The sequence below is a fragment of the Podarcis tiliguerta genome (genome assembly GCF_965153285.1).
Source record: "Podarcis tiliguerta genome assembly, chromosome: Z".
Lineage (NCBI taxonomy): Eukaryota > Metazoa > Chordata > Lepidosauria > Squamata > Lacertidae > Podarcis > Podarcis tiliguerta.
This window is the reverse complement of record NC_139553.1, coordinates 16677317-16691196: the sequence shown is the minus strand read 5'-3', so window position 1 is coordinate 16691196 and position 13880 is coordinate 16677317. Positions and strand designations below refer to the sequence as shown.

General features: G+C 45.3%; 1 protein-coding gene across 7 annotated transcripts; it reads right to left on the bottom strand.

Moving 5' to 3' along the window:
* Positions 1-1662: 1662 nt before the first annotated feature.
* Positions 1663-13320, bottom strand: NTMT1 (N-terminal Xaa-Pro-Lys N-methyltransferase 1). Of its 7 annotated transcripts, none has more exons than XM_083424017.1 (4): positions 13196-13320; positions 6146-6356; positions 5042-5294; positions 1663-2227 (listed from the first exon to the last, which is right to left on the bottom strand). In XM_083424017.1, coding segments are annotated over exons 1-4 (723 nt in total). In that variant the 5' UTR covers positions 13198-13320; the 3' UTR covers positions 1663-1970. The 7 variants fall into 7 exon arrangements, with proteins under 7 accessions (XP_083280143.1, XP_083280145.1, XP_083280148.1 ...); XM_083424019.1 differs by having other exon boundaries at positions 13165-13303; XM_083424022.1 differs by lacking the exon at positions 13196-13320 and adding an exon at positions 12057-12083.
* Between the last annotated feature and the right edge of the window lie 560 nt (positions 13321-13880).

The window sequence follows — 13880 nt, the reverse complement described above, 5'->3', positions numbered from 1 at the left end:
TCAACTGGGGTCTTATCAACAGTCATTTCATCTTTTGGCAAAAAGGACAGAAGGGCCCCACTCCGTTGGCTGTATTGAGGGACCAGCTTCATTTGGCACCCCTGAGCAGTCATTCCAACTGCTTTGGCAACTCCTCTGGGCTTTGATTTTCCCCTTCCTATCTGGTTCTTATAAGAACACTTACCGTATTTTTCGCTCTATAACACGCACCCGACCATAACACGCACGTAGTTTTTAGAGGACGAAAATCCGTAGGCATGCCACCCGTAGGCATTCCCCCCATAACACGCACAGACATTTCCCCTTACTTTCTAGGAGGAAAAAAGTGAGTGTTATGGTGCAAAAAATACGGTACACTTCAACAGTGCCTGAGTTTTGCTTGCCTTCATCCCCACCCCCTTCCTTTTCCTCCTTCTAGGTTGCACCTGCAAATCTTGTATAGGAAGGAATTTGTGTGCTGCTGACCTGGCACTATGTGCTCTGGGCACCTTTTCTGATGAAGTAGAGGGGTAAATAAAAACTCTTCACAACAAAAAGCAGGAGCCTCAATGTTTCTCTATGGTTGTGACCTATAGCGAAGAGTAATTTAGCATTTAGGTGAAAATTGGACCCACAAATGGTGTTATTGTTAGGGAAGGGTGATCTGGGTCCAAACTCCTCTGCACTCCCTTTTTGAGCTGTTGTGTTCACCTTAATTTCCATACAGTAGCATATATGCATTTATGCAAATGTGTTTTGTGCAAATTTAAAAGTGCCTAGCAGCACCCAATGGGACGTGGGTGGCACTGTGGGTAAAAGCCTCAGCACCTAGGGCTTGCTGATTGAAAGGTCGGCGGTTCGAATCCCCGCGGTGGGGTGCGCTCCCGTTGCTCGGTCCCAGCACCTGCCAACCTAGCAGTTCGAAAGCACCTCCACGCGCAAGTAGATAAATAGGGACCGCTTACTGGCGGGAAGGTAAACGGCGTTTCCGTGTGCTGCGCTGGCTCGCCAGATGCGGCTTTGTCACACTGGCCACGTGACCCGGAAGTGTCTCCGGACAGCGCTGGCCCCCGGCCTCTTAAGTGAGATGGGCGCACAACCCTAGAGTCTGTCAAGACTGGCCCGTACGGGCAGGGGTACCTTTACCTTTAGCAGCACCCAATAATAATAATAATCAACAACCAGAATCGTAAGTTGGAAGATGTCCCAAGGTGTCATTTGTCCAACCCCCTGCAATGCAGGAATCTTTTGCCCAACATGGGGCTTGAATCAATGACGCTGAGATTAAGAGTCTTGCACTCTCGCAAAGAGAGCACTAAACGTAAGAACATAAGAGCTTGCTGGATCAGGCCAATGGCCCATCTACTCCAGCATCCTGTTCTCACAGTAGCCAACCAGAAGCCCATTATGGGAAACCTGAAAGCAGGACCCATTAATAACAATCTATGAATTTGTCCAATCTTCATTTAAAGCAGCGTTTCCCAAACTTTGGGGTTTTAGACTACAATTCACTGTTCTGGCTACCTAGGGATAATGGGAGTTTTAGTCCAAAAACAACTGGAGTTTGGGAAACCCTGGTTGGAAGCCATTCAGGTTGGTGGGGATCGCCACCTCCTGGGGGAGGGAATTCCACACTCCCATTTCTGCCCCTCCCACTGAGTATATAAAACAGTTCAAAACAAGTTGCTGTTACAACCATACAAAGTATATTTTGACAAGTGTTTTTCCCCCTCCACCCATCAAACAATAAAGAACCAACAACATTAGCAGCAGCAGCTTCGAAAAAAAGAACATTTACTTCCCCCCAGCATTCCTAAGCCAGTCTCGACGACGAGTCTCAGCCAGACCCCAATTTCTGGACTATCTCTTTTAGGATGTTCAGTTGGGGCCCTCCGTCGCCAGGGAGGCAGCCAGTCTTGCTTGGGAAGGGTGTCTCAAGGCCCCCGCAGGAAGGCAACCTCCCTCTCTATGGGGCTCAGTGATGGAGGGGTTCATCTCATTGCTAGTGTGTAAACGTGGTAGATTTCGTCAGGAAAATTCTCCTGCTTCTCCTGGGCCAGCAGGTTGAGGCCAGCACAGCGGATGATCTTGCAGACAACATTCAGGTCCCGGCAGACACTGCTGTCCACGTCGTCCATGATGACCCCTTCCTGGGCCATATTGTCCTTGATGACTATGATGCCATTGGGCTGCAGGCCCAGGCGGCAGCGCTTCAAGAAACTGGAGAGGTGGTCGTCTGTCAGGTGCCCTGTTTTTAAGAGCATAAGAGCATTAAGACTCTGGCTAATAGAAATTCTTAAATAAAAGGTATATCGGTGGGCCAAAGACAATAAAAGAATCTTCTTATACGCTACAGCTGCCGCTAGACTATTGATTGCCAAAAATTGGAAATGTGAAGAAGCACCATTAGTGATAGATTGGCAATGTAAATTATTTGACTTTATTAAATTAGCGAAAGTGACGGTAACAATTAGAATGCAATCAAATCAGAATCTGAAACAAGAATGCAAGTGTGTAGAGGAATACAGTGGTGCCTCGCAAGACGAAATTAATTTGTTCTGTGAGTTTTTTCGTCTTGTGAATTTTTCGTCTTGCGAAGCACGGTTTCCCATAGGAAATGCATTGCCGGTTTCCCATAGGAATGCATTGACGGTTTTAAGAAAAAGGCGCAAGACGTTTTCGTCTTGCGAAGCAAACCCATAGGGGAATTCGTCTTGCGAAGCAACTCAAAAAACAAAAAACTCTCTTGTCTTGCGAGTTTTTCGTCTTGCGAGGCATTCGTCTTGCGAGGTACCACTGTACATGGCTAATAGGTGCTCCAACAAAAACCTATTGATCTCACAAAGTTAATATAGAACACAAGAATAAATATTTAATAAATAAATTATCAAACATAGTAACAAATTATCAAACATAGTAACAAATTTTAAAACAAAATTAGGAAGTCACACACGGGTGGAGGGAAGTCTTTTGAGTCACGAGGGCGGAAAGTATGAGATAATTAAGTAAAAACTAAATGTGGATTTACAATGTACTATAATAGAAAATGTGAATGTATAAATTATAAGAAATATGAAATTCTATGTAAATATTATGTATATGCATTGGAACATCAATAAATGGTTTATGGAAGAAGAAGAAAAAGACTCTGGCTACTGGATCAGGCCAGGGGCCCGCCTCTACTCCAGCATCCTGTTCTCACAGTGGTCAACCTGACTGATGTCCCCCAAAATGAAAACCCCATGTCTGCTGCAGTAGAGTAGCAGTGTCACTATTGCAGCAGCAAAGGATTGCTTTTTGCACTGCTGCTTTTGAGAGCCCTTTTGAGGTGAGTGGAGATATGTCCAGACACGAGCTAGTTTGATGGCATGCCTATTATTATTATTCTTCTTAGAGGAAGAAAGGGAATAAGAAGCTGTGTGTTTTAATATCCTGTGTCACTACGGGAAAGTGCCCTGTTATTCAAGTGCTGTGTGTTTTTAAAGCGATTTTCCTTCCAAATAAAATTCTATACTTTAAGATGATATTTTACAAACTGCATTAGAAAACCATTAGTTTCCTAATGTTCAGGCCAGTGTAACATGTGAAGAGAAAACTGGGAAAAGTAACTTTGTTCCTGTATTTTTTTAATGCATAGCTAAATGCTTTGGAAATTTTTATGAGAGTTGATGCTGCTAGATGACTGAGTCTCAGTTATCATACATTGATACTTGCCATCTAAAGCATGTTAGATTTTCTTAAAGATTTCCTGTAAGTTTAAATTGAATTTTGAAATGCATTAAAATGTTAAACGGAAAAAAAAAAATGAAAACCCCAAGCAGGACCTGAGCACAACTGTATTCTCCAGTTGCAGTTCCCCATTATTTGGTATTCAAAGGTAGACTGTTCTTGTTCATGGGGGTTCATGGGGACCTCTCTATATGAAGAGCCCTACTGGGCCAGGCTAGAAAGGGCCCATTTTATCCTGCACTCACAGTGGCCAACCAGATACCTCAATGGAAAGCCTGCAAGCAGGGCCCATGCACAAGGGCGCTCTGTCCTCCTGGGGTTCCAGTAACTGGTATTTAGAGGCTGCTTTTGACTGGGGGGGTACAGCAGAGGCATCACTGGTTGGTTGCCATCGATAGCCTTATTCTCTATTAATCTGTCTAATCATCTTATAAGACCATCTAAGTTGGTGAATATCACTGTGGGAGGGAGTTCCATAGTTCAAACTATGCTCTGTGTGAAGAAGTCCTTTCTTTTCTCTGTCCTGAATCTTCCAACATTCAGTTTCATTGGACAACAACCTTAACCTAAAAGGCAGTGGCTGGAATCCAATGCTGTGATAATTAAGCATCTGAACAGTACAAAGGGGACAGATTGAGGCAGCGTGGGTTCAAACCTCTCTGCTCAGCTCTGAAGTAACCTTAGGCTGTTTGCCCTCTCTGACAAGCCTACCTCGCAAGCCTGTTGTGAGCAAAACAGAAAGGACGTTGAAGGAGGGACATTTACACTGCCCTTTAAATTCTTCAGAGAGAGTTAACTGATGAAATGAGATACCTTTCCTGTCTCTATCCTAGGCTCCAATCACATTATGCATTTAAAGGACTGCCACTTAGAGCAGTCATGGTTCCCTGACAATTACGGTAATCTTGGGAACTGTAGTTTGTTCAGAGTGCTGAGAGTTGCTAGGAGGACGGAAAAAACCCTCACAGAGCTACAGCTTCCAGAGTGATTTAACAATCCATCCTCCTTCCTCAGGGAACCCTGGGAATTGTAGCTCTGTGAAGGGGGCAATAAAGTTCTAGAAACTCTCAGCACCTTGAACTACAGTTCCCAGGAGTCTTGGGTGGGGGGGCAGAATGCCTTTTAAAGAGGTACTGTAGCATTTTAAATGTGCAGTGCAGATGAGACCTTTTGCCAGTTGTACCCAATGGCAATCCCATTTGGAGTAAACTCATTGAAGTCAATGACTAAGATTAACTGAGGTTCACGGATTTCATTAAGGTCTACTCTGAGACAGAGAAAGTAAGCTGGATAAACAACCCTTCTTTTACAGGTAGCGGAGGGAGACTCTTACCTATCACCCACTGGATCCAGATGACGTCGTAGGCACTGGGCTCGGGGCTGAAGTCCTGCAGGCCACAGCAGTAGTAGTTCCTGACACGCCGACCCTCCTCACCCAGGTAGGTCCGGGCCTGGTTAAGGAAGTCCGCTGTGACATCCACCATGTCCACCGTTCCGAAAAGTGGCAGCAGGAGCCGCTTGGTAATCCGGCCAATGCCAGCCCCACAGTCCAAGGCACGGGAGGTCCCTGTCCTGTTAGGCTCATCCTAGACAGAAATTAAGTTAATGAGGGCTAGAACCTTGAATGCCTCTCAACGCTTTCAGAAACAGGGTCTTTCATTGTTTCCCCCCCACACATACCCTTCTCTGTTATACTGCATCTGGCAAGATGGCATCCATGTTTGCAGATACAGCCTCCATTTCCCCAGGTTTCAGGCAGGGAACAATGACCAGCCCTGGGGATCAAACCTGTGAAGTTCCTCATGAACAGCAGGTATTCTAGTAGTAAAAAAGCACTGGGTAACTCCCAGTGGTGGCACCATCACCAAGGCCTCACCAGCTTATCATAATCACAATTTTGCCCAATATGCATTTTGGCAAAGGACTCTTAGCCTAATACAACAGGGACAGGTGCACCTCACTAGAAAGTGCATTCTGCAGATAGGGAGCCGCCACCAAAAAGGCCCTGCCCCACAATGATGGGAGTTTGAATCTAAGAATATCTGGAGGGCTACAGGTCAGCCATCCCTGCCAGAGATTCTGCAGTCAACTCGGCTTCCTTGGAGGTTTTCAAGCAGAGCTTGGATGGCCATCTGTCAATGACTTTTCTGCTGTGATCCCTGCATTGCAGGGGGTTGGACTAGATGACCCTCCCAACTCCACTATTCAATGGTTCACTGCTTTAAAGGGGGGGAAAAATAAGTGTATTTCCCACACTCCCCCTAAACCAGCCTTGACCAACCTCCAGGTGTTTTTGACTACATTTCCCATCAGCCCCTGCATTATTTGGCAGGGCTGGTTCAGGCTGCTGGGAGATGTAGTCCAAAATATCTAGAGGAAAGCAGGTAACCCCAGGCTGTTCCTGCTCAGCTTGGTAGAGAGAGAACACCTTGCTTACCAGCAAAAAACGGAGCAGGAACTTTTTGGAGCTGTCGATGTCGATGCTGGAGATGTGCCCATAGCCCCCCAGCATCCCATCCACTGTTGCGGGGATGTCCTTCCAGTATTTCTTGGCCTTGGAGTAGAACTCCTTCTCGTTCTCCACAACGTCGCTCGCCATCGGCACCTTTCTTCTCAAGGAGAAACCAAAGCAGGCCAAAAGGCGTTCCCTTTGACAGAGAAGAGGAGGAAAGGTGTGAAAGGGATTGGGGAACAGAGACCCTTAAAATTCGTTTCCAGTTTTCTTAGGGAAATTACTTCACAGATGGCATCGCGATGCTTTGCAAATGTCAAAAAAATGTTGTCTTCTATGTCACCTAAATGTTGGAAGGGTTGTGATAAACTTAGTACATATTATCATTTATGGTGGGAACGTCAACTGGTCTTTGGGATTTAATTTTGGGAGAAATGATACATAATACTGAAGAAACTATTGATCGTTGTCCTACTGAATATTTTTTGACAATACCAGTGTAGATGTATCGTCAAAAGAATTAGTCTTATATATTATCTAGGAAGCTCAAATAGTAATTGCAACAGTCCAAAATCTTACACTGGCTGCTTGGAGTCACTCTCTCAGGAATATACCGTATTTTTCGCTCCATAGGGCGCGCCGGACCATAGGGCGCACCTAGATTTTAGGGGGGGAAATAAAGGGGGGGGATTTATCCTCCGCAGTCCCAAAGAGCAAAGAAGCCAAGACAGCTGTCTTGGCTTCCTCTTTAGCTACACGCAACCTCTCCAGCCGGGAGAAGCTGCGTGCGGCTTTGTTTTTAGCCGCGGGGCTGGGATGGGTGAAACCCGAGCTTCCCCCGACCCCAGCCCCCAAAACAGGTCCAGGAGCGGTGGTGAGATTGCGCACAACCTCGCCGCCGCTCCTGGGGCTTGCGGGGCTGGGTCGGGGGATGCCCGAGCAACCTCGCCACCACGCTCAGAAGGCTTGCGGAGAACAGGCAGCTATCCGCAAGCCTTCTGAGCATGGCAAGAGTTCCCGCCGGGCTCCGCAGGCTTGGGGAGAGCTGCCCGAAGGCCGGGGTGCCAGCGCCGTGCTCCCCAGACTTTGGGCTGCAGGCAGCTGTCTGCAAGCCTGCAAAGCCCGGCGGGAACTCCCGCTGGGCTCAGAAGGCTTGCGGATAGTTCCTGAAGCCTGCATTTGCTCCATAGGACGCACACACTTTCCCCCTTCATTTTTGGAGGGGGAAAAGTGCATCCTATAGAGCGAAAAATACGGTAGCTATAATAGAGAAAATCACGTGTTATTTTAGATTTTGACAAGAACTAGAACCTCCAGATACTTCTCATATTTGGCACTCTAAACACAGTAGAGTGGAACCACCATTTTCAGGATGACCCTCATCACAAGCATGGCAAATCTGGAAGTACACTTGATAAATCTGGTAACGCTGAAAGTCGTTACCTGAAGTTTATTATTTTGACCCATGTGCAACTGTACTCAGATTCCACGTGCCCATCTCATAGTTTTATATTTTTGACCTGTGGCTATAACTGTTCTCTGTGTTGCATGTAAAATTAAATAATCTTTACAAAAGAAAAATAAGGTGCTAGCATAGTGACCCCACCCCCCAACCAACAGGCCCAGAATGCAAAAGGGCGTTTAAAAAGATTCCAAAAGAGAGCAGGTGATGTTCAACCCGCCCCGTTAGATATGTACAACCCTGAAGGATGAGATCTCGAGCTAAATATATACATGGCTCCGTAGGGCGTGCCCTACACCAACCCAAACATGGAATCAGGACGATCGGTTGCCAGAAGTGTTCTTAGCTTAGCTCAAGTTGAGGCACTCACCAGGTTGTGAGATGGACAACACACACACACACACACCCCAGCTGTAGTACCTGTAATCAGAATCACAGAACTGTAGAGAACCCAAAATTCAACTAGTCTGGCAGGTAGGTTTGTGGCATGTTGATTTACTAGAGCCCTTAGGTCCACTCAAGAGCTATCCAATTGTTCCTCACCCTCCCAAAATCTCGGTTTTTAAAACCAAACCCTGGATGTTAATTCTGTGCTAGACGAAGACCATCTTGGCTGCGAGGCCTGGAAGACCAGCTGCCTGCCTTGCAGAGCTTTTCCCACCTGGCCTGGCAGGGTGGGGCCCTGAATGACTCCAGCTACAAAAGCTGAGGCTGCTGAACAGACTTTTGGGCTGGGGTAAGGGGCTTTGGTTGGGAAGGTTGTTGCTATTATTGCTATTAATTTTTGGTACCTTTATTTTAGATCTTATTATGATTTATGTGGAAATCATTTGATTGGGTTGTGTATTTTTTGCATGTTTTATTTACGACAACTTTTGTTGTCATTATGAGGTTTTTTCATGTTGTAAGCTGCCTTGAACATGCCTCAACTAATGGAAAGGAGGCATACGAATAAAATTATTTGTAAAATTATTGTATGTAAAATTATTTGTACATGTATGTAAAATTTTACATGTATGTAAAATTATTTGTACATGGGGAAAAGGTGCATAGGGAGCGCTTCTGTACACATGCCTAGCCCTATACAGCATATTTGATGTTTATGGTCTGCAAGCCAAAGAAAGGGGTTTGTGCTAAATATACTTACGTTCTTAATCTACTTAAGTTCTAACACCAAAGTTCTATTTTACACATGAACCTCAGCTATGTGGGTTTTGTAAAAAAAGATTGAACCAGGCAATTTTTGATGCAAACTGGAATAATTTGGATAGGGTAATTCACATCAGAAAATGTCCGCCTTACACCCAGAAAACTTTGCAGCACCTTCGACAATCACCTAATTTACCATAACTATCTTGCTCTTATTTAGTCAACAGCGCAGCAACAACAACAGTCAACTTTGAAACTGCTAATCTTGCCCGATGTTGCATTTGCAATTGACATCTTTTTGCAAATCCTTTCACTGTAATGGGTGTGAGCTAAAGGCCTTGCTGAATAAATGTATTTTCAGCTGGCACGCCAAAATCCATCAGGATTGAAGCCAGTAAAATCTGAGGGGGAGGGCTTGCCTCATCTAGTACTTGAACTCCGCATCCAATTGTGGCTACTCATGAACTTCTGGAAATGGAAGATTTTCTGCGGGAAAAATGTAAGTTAAACATACACTTTTTCATTCTACATACTTAGCAGAAATGTTTTTAGTAGGCAGGGGAAAAAAGTTAGTACAATGAAGGCACTTGCTGTTATGTCAAGAGGCAGGGAGTTCCAAAGTGTGTGTTACAAATGTGGAACATGCGTTATGTGGCACGTGTAACTGTGCCAGTTCCACAGAACAAAGTGGTTGCACATGCACTAACATTAACCTCAATTCATGTCAAGTATAGTTCCCTAGAACACATGAATTTGAAAGCACTTGTTTGCCAGTTTAGCGCCAACTTCCCAAAAGAGAATTTACAACTGCAAACAACACACTAGCATCTTTGGCCCTCTTCACACACTGCCTTGCATACAGAAAACAGCTAATCTTGCTTTTATTTGACAAATATAATAATTATAAGTATTAATAGCATTACTTGTAATTATTAGAAGAATTACTATTCGTATTAATAGTAATAATGAATTGGTTACTTTTCTGCCACAGAAACTCAATGCGACCCTTTTAAGCAAAACAAAAAACCCACGTGAACATTTAAAAACCACCTTCAGCTGCTTGGAGAAAAGGGTGGGATATTAATGTAATTAATAAAAAAATCACTACCCATTTCCTGGTGCTCAAACTATATGAACTTTATAAACTCTGTCTATATTGGTGCATGGAGCGGGGGGCATTCACCTTAACTTTTGAACCCTGGCACAAAGGCGGTGGAGACTAAAGAAGGGTTATCCAACGGGCTTCTGTGGGTTCCCTTCTTGCACCAGCCGCAGCTCCCTCCAGAACAAACCCTTACTAGGAAAGATTCCCCCCCCCCCCCACTTCCCTCCCCCGACAACCCATGAGCCACGTGGACTGCAATTCTCTTTTTCCCCCGCCTCCGAAGCAGTCACTCCGGCTCTCTGTGTAAACTCACCCCACCGAGCGCCGGCTTCCCTTGCGCGCGGGCGCTGCGGCAACGTGCAAGGAGGAGGAGGAGGAGGAGAAAGGGGAACCTAATAGTGGGAGGGCACTGGGAGGGGAGGTGTCCAGACAGGCCTCTTCTGCGAAGCTTCCTTCTCCTCCAGGCTGGGAAGCCTCTCTCGCGCTTTCTCTCTCTGCTATTCAGGCAGCTACAGGTCTCGCCTCCCCGTCGCTGAGCATTGGGCCCCACAATCTCCTCCCTCTTCGGCACGCAATTTCCTTACATAGAGCGCATGGAGGTGCTCCCGAGGAGGCGGGAGGAGGAAGAAGCCGACCAGAAGGGTGGGCCGGCGGGATGCTGGGGGCGGAGGCGGGGGCGGGGTCCGCTTATATTCCCTCGGCCGGACGCAGGCATAGCTGGGGGGGGCGGGGGGCGGCAGTGCGGCCCCGCCCTCCCTTCACAAAGGGCTGCACCACAGCTGCGCGCGCGCGGGAGGGCGCGCGACTTAGGATCCCCCGCCTGGCTGCACGCGCTCCGTTACGCTGTGTATACCCACACGCTGAAACATACACAATCAAATTTTTTTTTTAAAAAAATTGTTCATTATGATAGTTGTTGCTACTGCCTTTATTTTTATATCCCTCCTTCTTTCCAGACCGGGACTCAAGGCGGCTGGCAAACATCAAAGCAAGGACGGCTAAAACACAGAAAACTAAAAACGTAGAAAAGAATGGCAGCTAAAACGCCATTAAATTATAAAGGAATTAAAACAGTGTTTTAAAAAAAGAAGTATATATATTTGGGTTCCTATTGAGGGTACTGGGCAAGCCAACATGACAGTGAGGAGGGATTGAGGATTGGAGTGATCATTTTGTGATGTGGCAATAGACGAAGTTGTATTGTAACTTTTGAATAAATGTTTTTTTAAAAAAATCTTCAAATTTGATACGGAGCAGCATACTAGTATTACTACTACTACTACTAATAATAATATTTCAGAACCCAACCCAATTTATTCCAACTTTTAATTTTTAAATTTAAATCATTTTTAATACTGTATTGAATTTTTAGCAAACCACTTTGAAGGTTTCTTCTGAAAACTGAGCAAAATATACATTTTATGAAATAAATAAAATTGCAACCCACTCTGAGACCTTAGGGTGAAGGGTGGATAAGAAATCATTCATGCGTGTACTTGGGAAAAGAGGAAAGTTTTCACCTGGCACCTAAGGATAAGTAGTGAAGGCGCCAGGTGAGCCTTCCTGGGGAGAATACACCACAAATAGGGAGCCACTACACAAAAGGCCTCGTTCTGCTGTTGCCACTTTCCAGAACTCTCATGCACACACACAAATAGATAGTGTTATGGAATGGTTAGTGACTTAGCACATGGGAAACCCATGTTCAAATCCTCACTTATCCGTGGAACACGTACATACATTAAAATCAGAATTTTAAAAAATCTAAAATGCTATTCTGGGTTTTTTTAAATAATATCGATGAGAGTATCAATATAACCCTAAATTACAAACCTGCCATGAACAGTATTTCAGGATTTAGATTATGTTTCTTTAAAACACATCATATCCGACAGGTAGGATTAAGAATCTTCTATTTAGCATCATCTCTGATCTAATCTACTAGATCATGTTACTCTCCACCGCCTTTTACAGCATTCGTTGTTTTCTATATATTATAAAAAACAAAGAACTCTACTGATTAGATCTGCGTTTCATTTGGCTTCATTCATCTAACCCTTCTTCCATTGCTCCTATTTTTCCTTTAAAACATAAAAACATTTTATCTTGTAATTAGAACTGATCCTGCCAAATTCCTGGCTATTTAAAAATAAAAATAAAAGTCTCCATGATTTCTCCACCCTGCATCTTCAATTTTTGAACAAATATGACCGTTGTTGTTCTAGAACATTGAGTTTCTTAACTGCCATTTTTTGAATCACTAAATAATAATCACAATATAAAAGATGAGTGGGGGCGAGAGGAGGTATCTGATCCCTGCCAAACACCCAAGACTGGAGAGGGAAGGAGACTTCCCTTTGAAGGCAACCCAAAAGCTTCAATTGGTTGAGAATTCGGCTGTGCAAGATCTCCCATCTGGTCCAAGCTCACATATTGCACAGATTCATAATGTATATTTCAAGGTCACAAGTTCCCCCAAAGAATTCTGGGAACTGCAGTTTGCTAAAGGTGCTGGGAATTGTAAGTCTGTGCTGGGGAAACTACAGTTCCCACCCAGGATTTTTTGGGACGAACTCACAGACTTTAAAATGAGAGCCTATGTGGTGTAATTGGTTGTTGGGAGTATAACCTAGGAGAGACCAGGATTCAAATCAACCCACCGCCCCCCCTCGGCCATGAAGTTCACTAGATGGTCTTGGGGGCCAGTCGCCATCTCACAGCCTAGCCTACCTCACAAGGGTGTTGTGGGAATTAAATGAGGACTAGGCACCTGTGAGAACAGGATGCTGGGGTAGGTAGACTTGGTAGTCACCGCATATTCTTAAGGCTCACACCTCCATCAGTCATAAAAGAGCTGGCATACACAACCATACCCACATGGCAGTATACCCTTTTGTATACCCATATGGAGGGACGTGGGTGGCGCTGTGGGTTAAACCACAGAGCCTAGGACTTGCTGATCAGAAGGTCGGTGGTTTGAATCCCTACGACAGTGTGAGCTCCCATTGCTCGGTCCCTGCTCCTGCCAACCTAGCAGTTCGAAAGCATGTCAAAGTAGACAAATAGGTACAGCTCCGGCGGGAAGGTAAATGGCATTTCCGTGTGCTGCTCTGGTTCGCCAGAAGCGGCTTAGTCATGCTGGCCACATGACCCAGAAGCTGTACGCCGGCTCCCTTGGCCAATAAAGCGAGATGAGCGCCACAACCCCAGAGTTGGTCACAACTGGACCTAATGGTCAGGGGTCCCTTTACCCTTTACCTTTTATACCCATATGGTACACAATCATACCCGCTGTTGGCACATGAATACAGACTCTTACATGGGCCCAGCACCACCTCTTGGTTGAACTGTCCTCGTCAGATGAAGGTATGGATGGGTGGAGAAAGCAAAAGAGGTCACCTTGCTGTGTGAAATTAAAGTCCAGCTGATAGATTCCTGTGGAAACAGGATTCTGTTGACAGTGCCAGCTTTTCCTACTGACCAATGAGGACATTGACCAATAGGAAAGAGATTAGCATCAGTGGCGGTTAGACTTCTGGAACATTTCCTTTTTACGTACTAAGTTTATGAAGTTTTAATTATTGCACTTGCCCTCCTGTGTATCCTGCATCAGGACTTTGGAACTCCCTGCCTATTGATATCAGGCAGGTACCTTCACCATGGGCATAAGCAGGGGGGCAGCTCCCCTCCCAGCAAAAAAATCAAGTACATAAACAAAAATACTTAACTAACTGACCAATTGTGTTGCAGATAACTCGGTTCTGCCCTCCCGCCCCCTTCCAGCATAAAGCCTGACTACACCCATGGCCTTCGTTGTACAGTGGTACCTCAGGTTAAGTACTTAATTCGTTCCGGAGGTCCGTACTTAACCTGAAACTGTTCTTAACCTGAAGCACCACGTTAGCTAATGGGGCCTCCTGATGCTGCCGCGCCGCCGGAGCACAATTTCTGTTCTCATCCTGAAGCAAAGTTCTTAACCTGAAGCACTATTTCTGGGTTAGTGG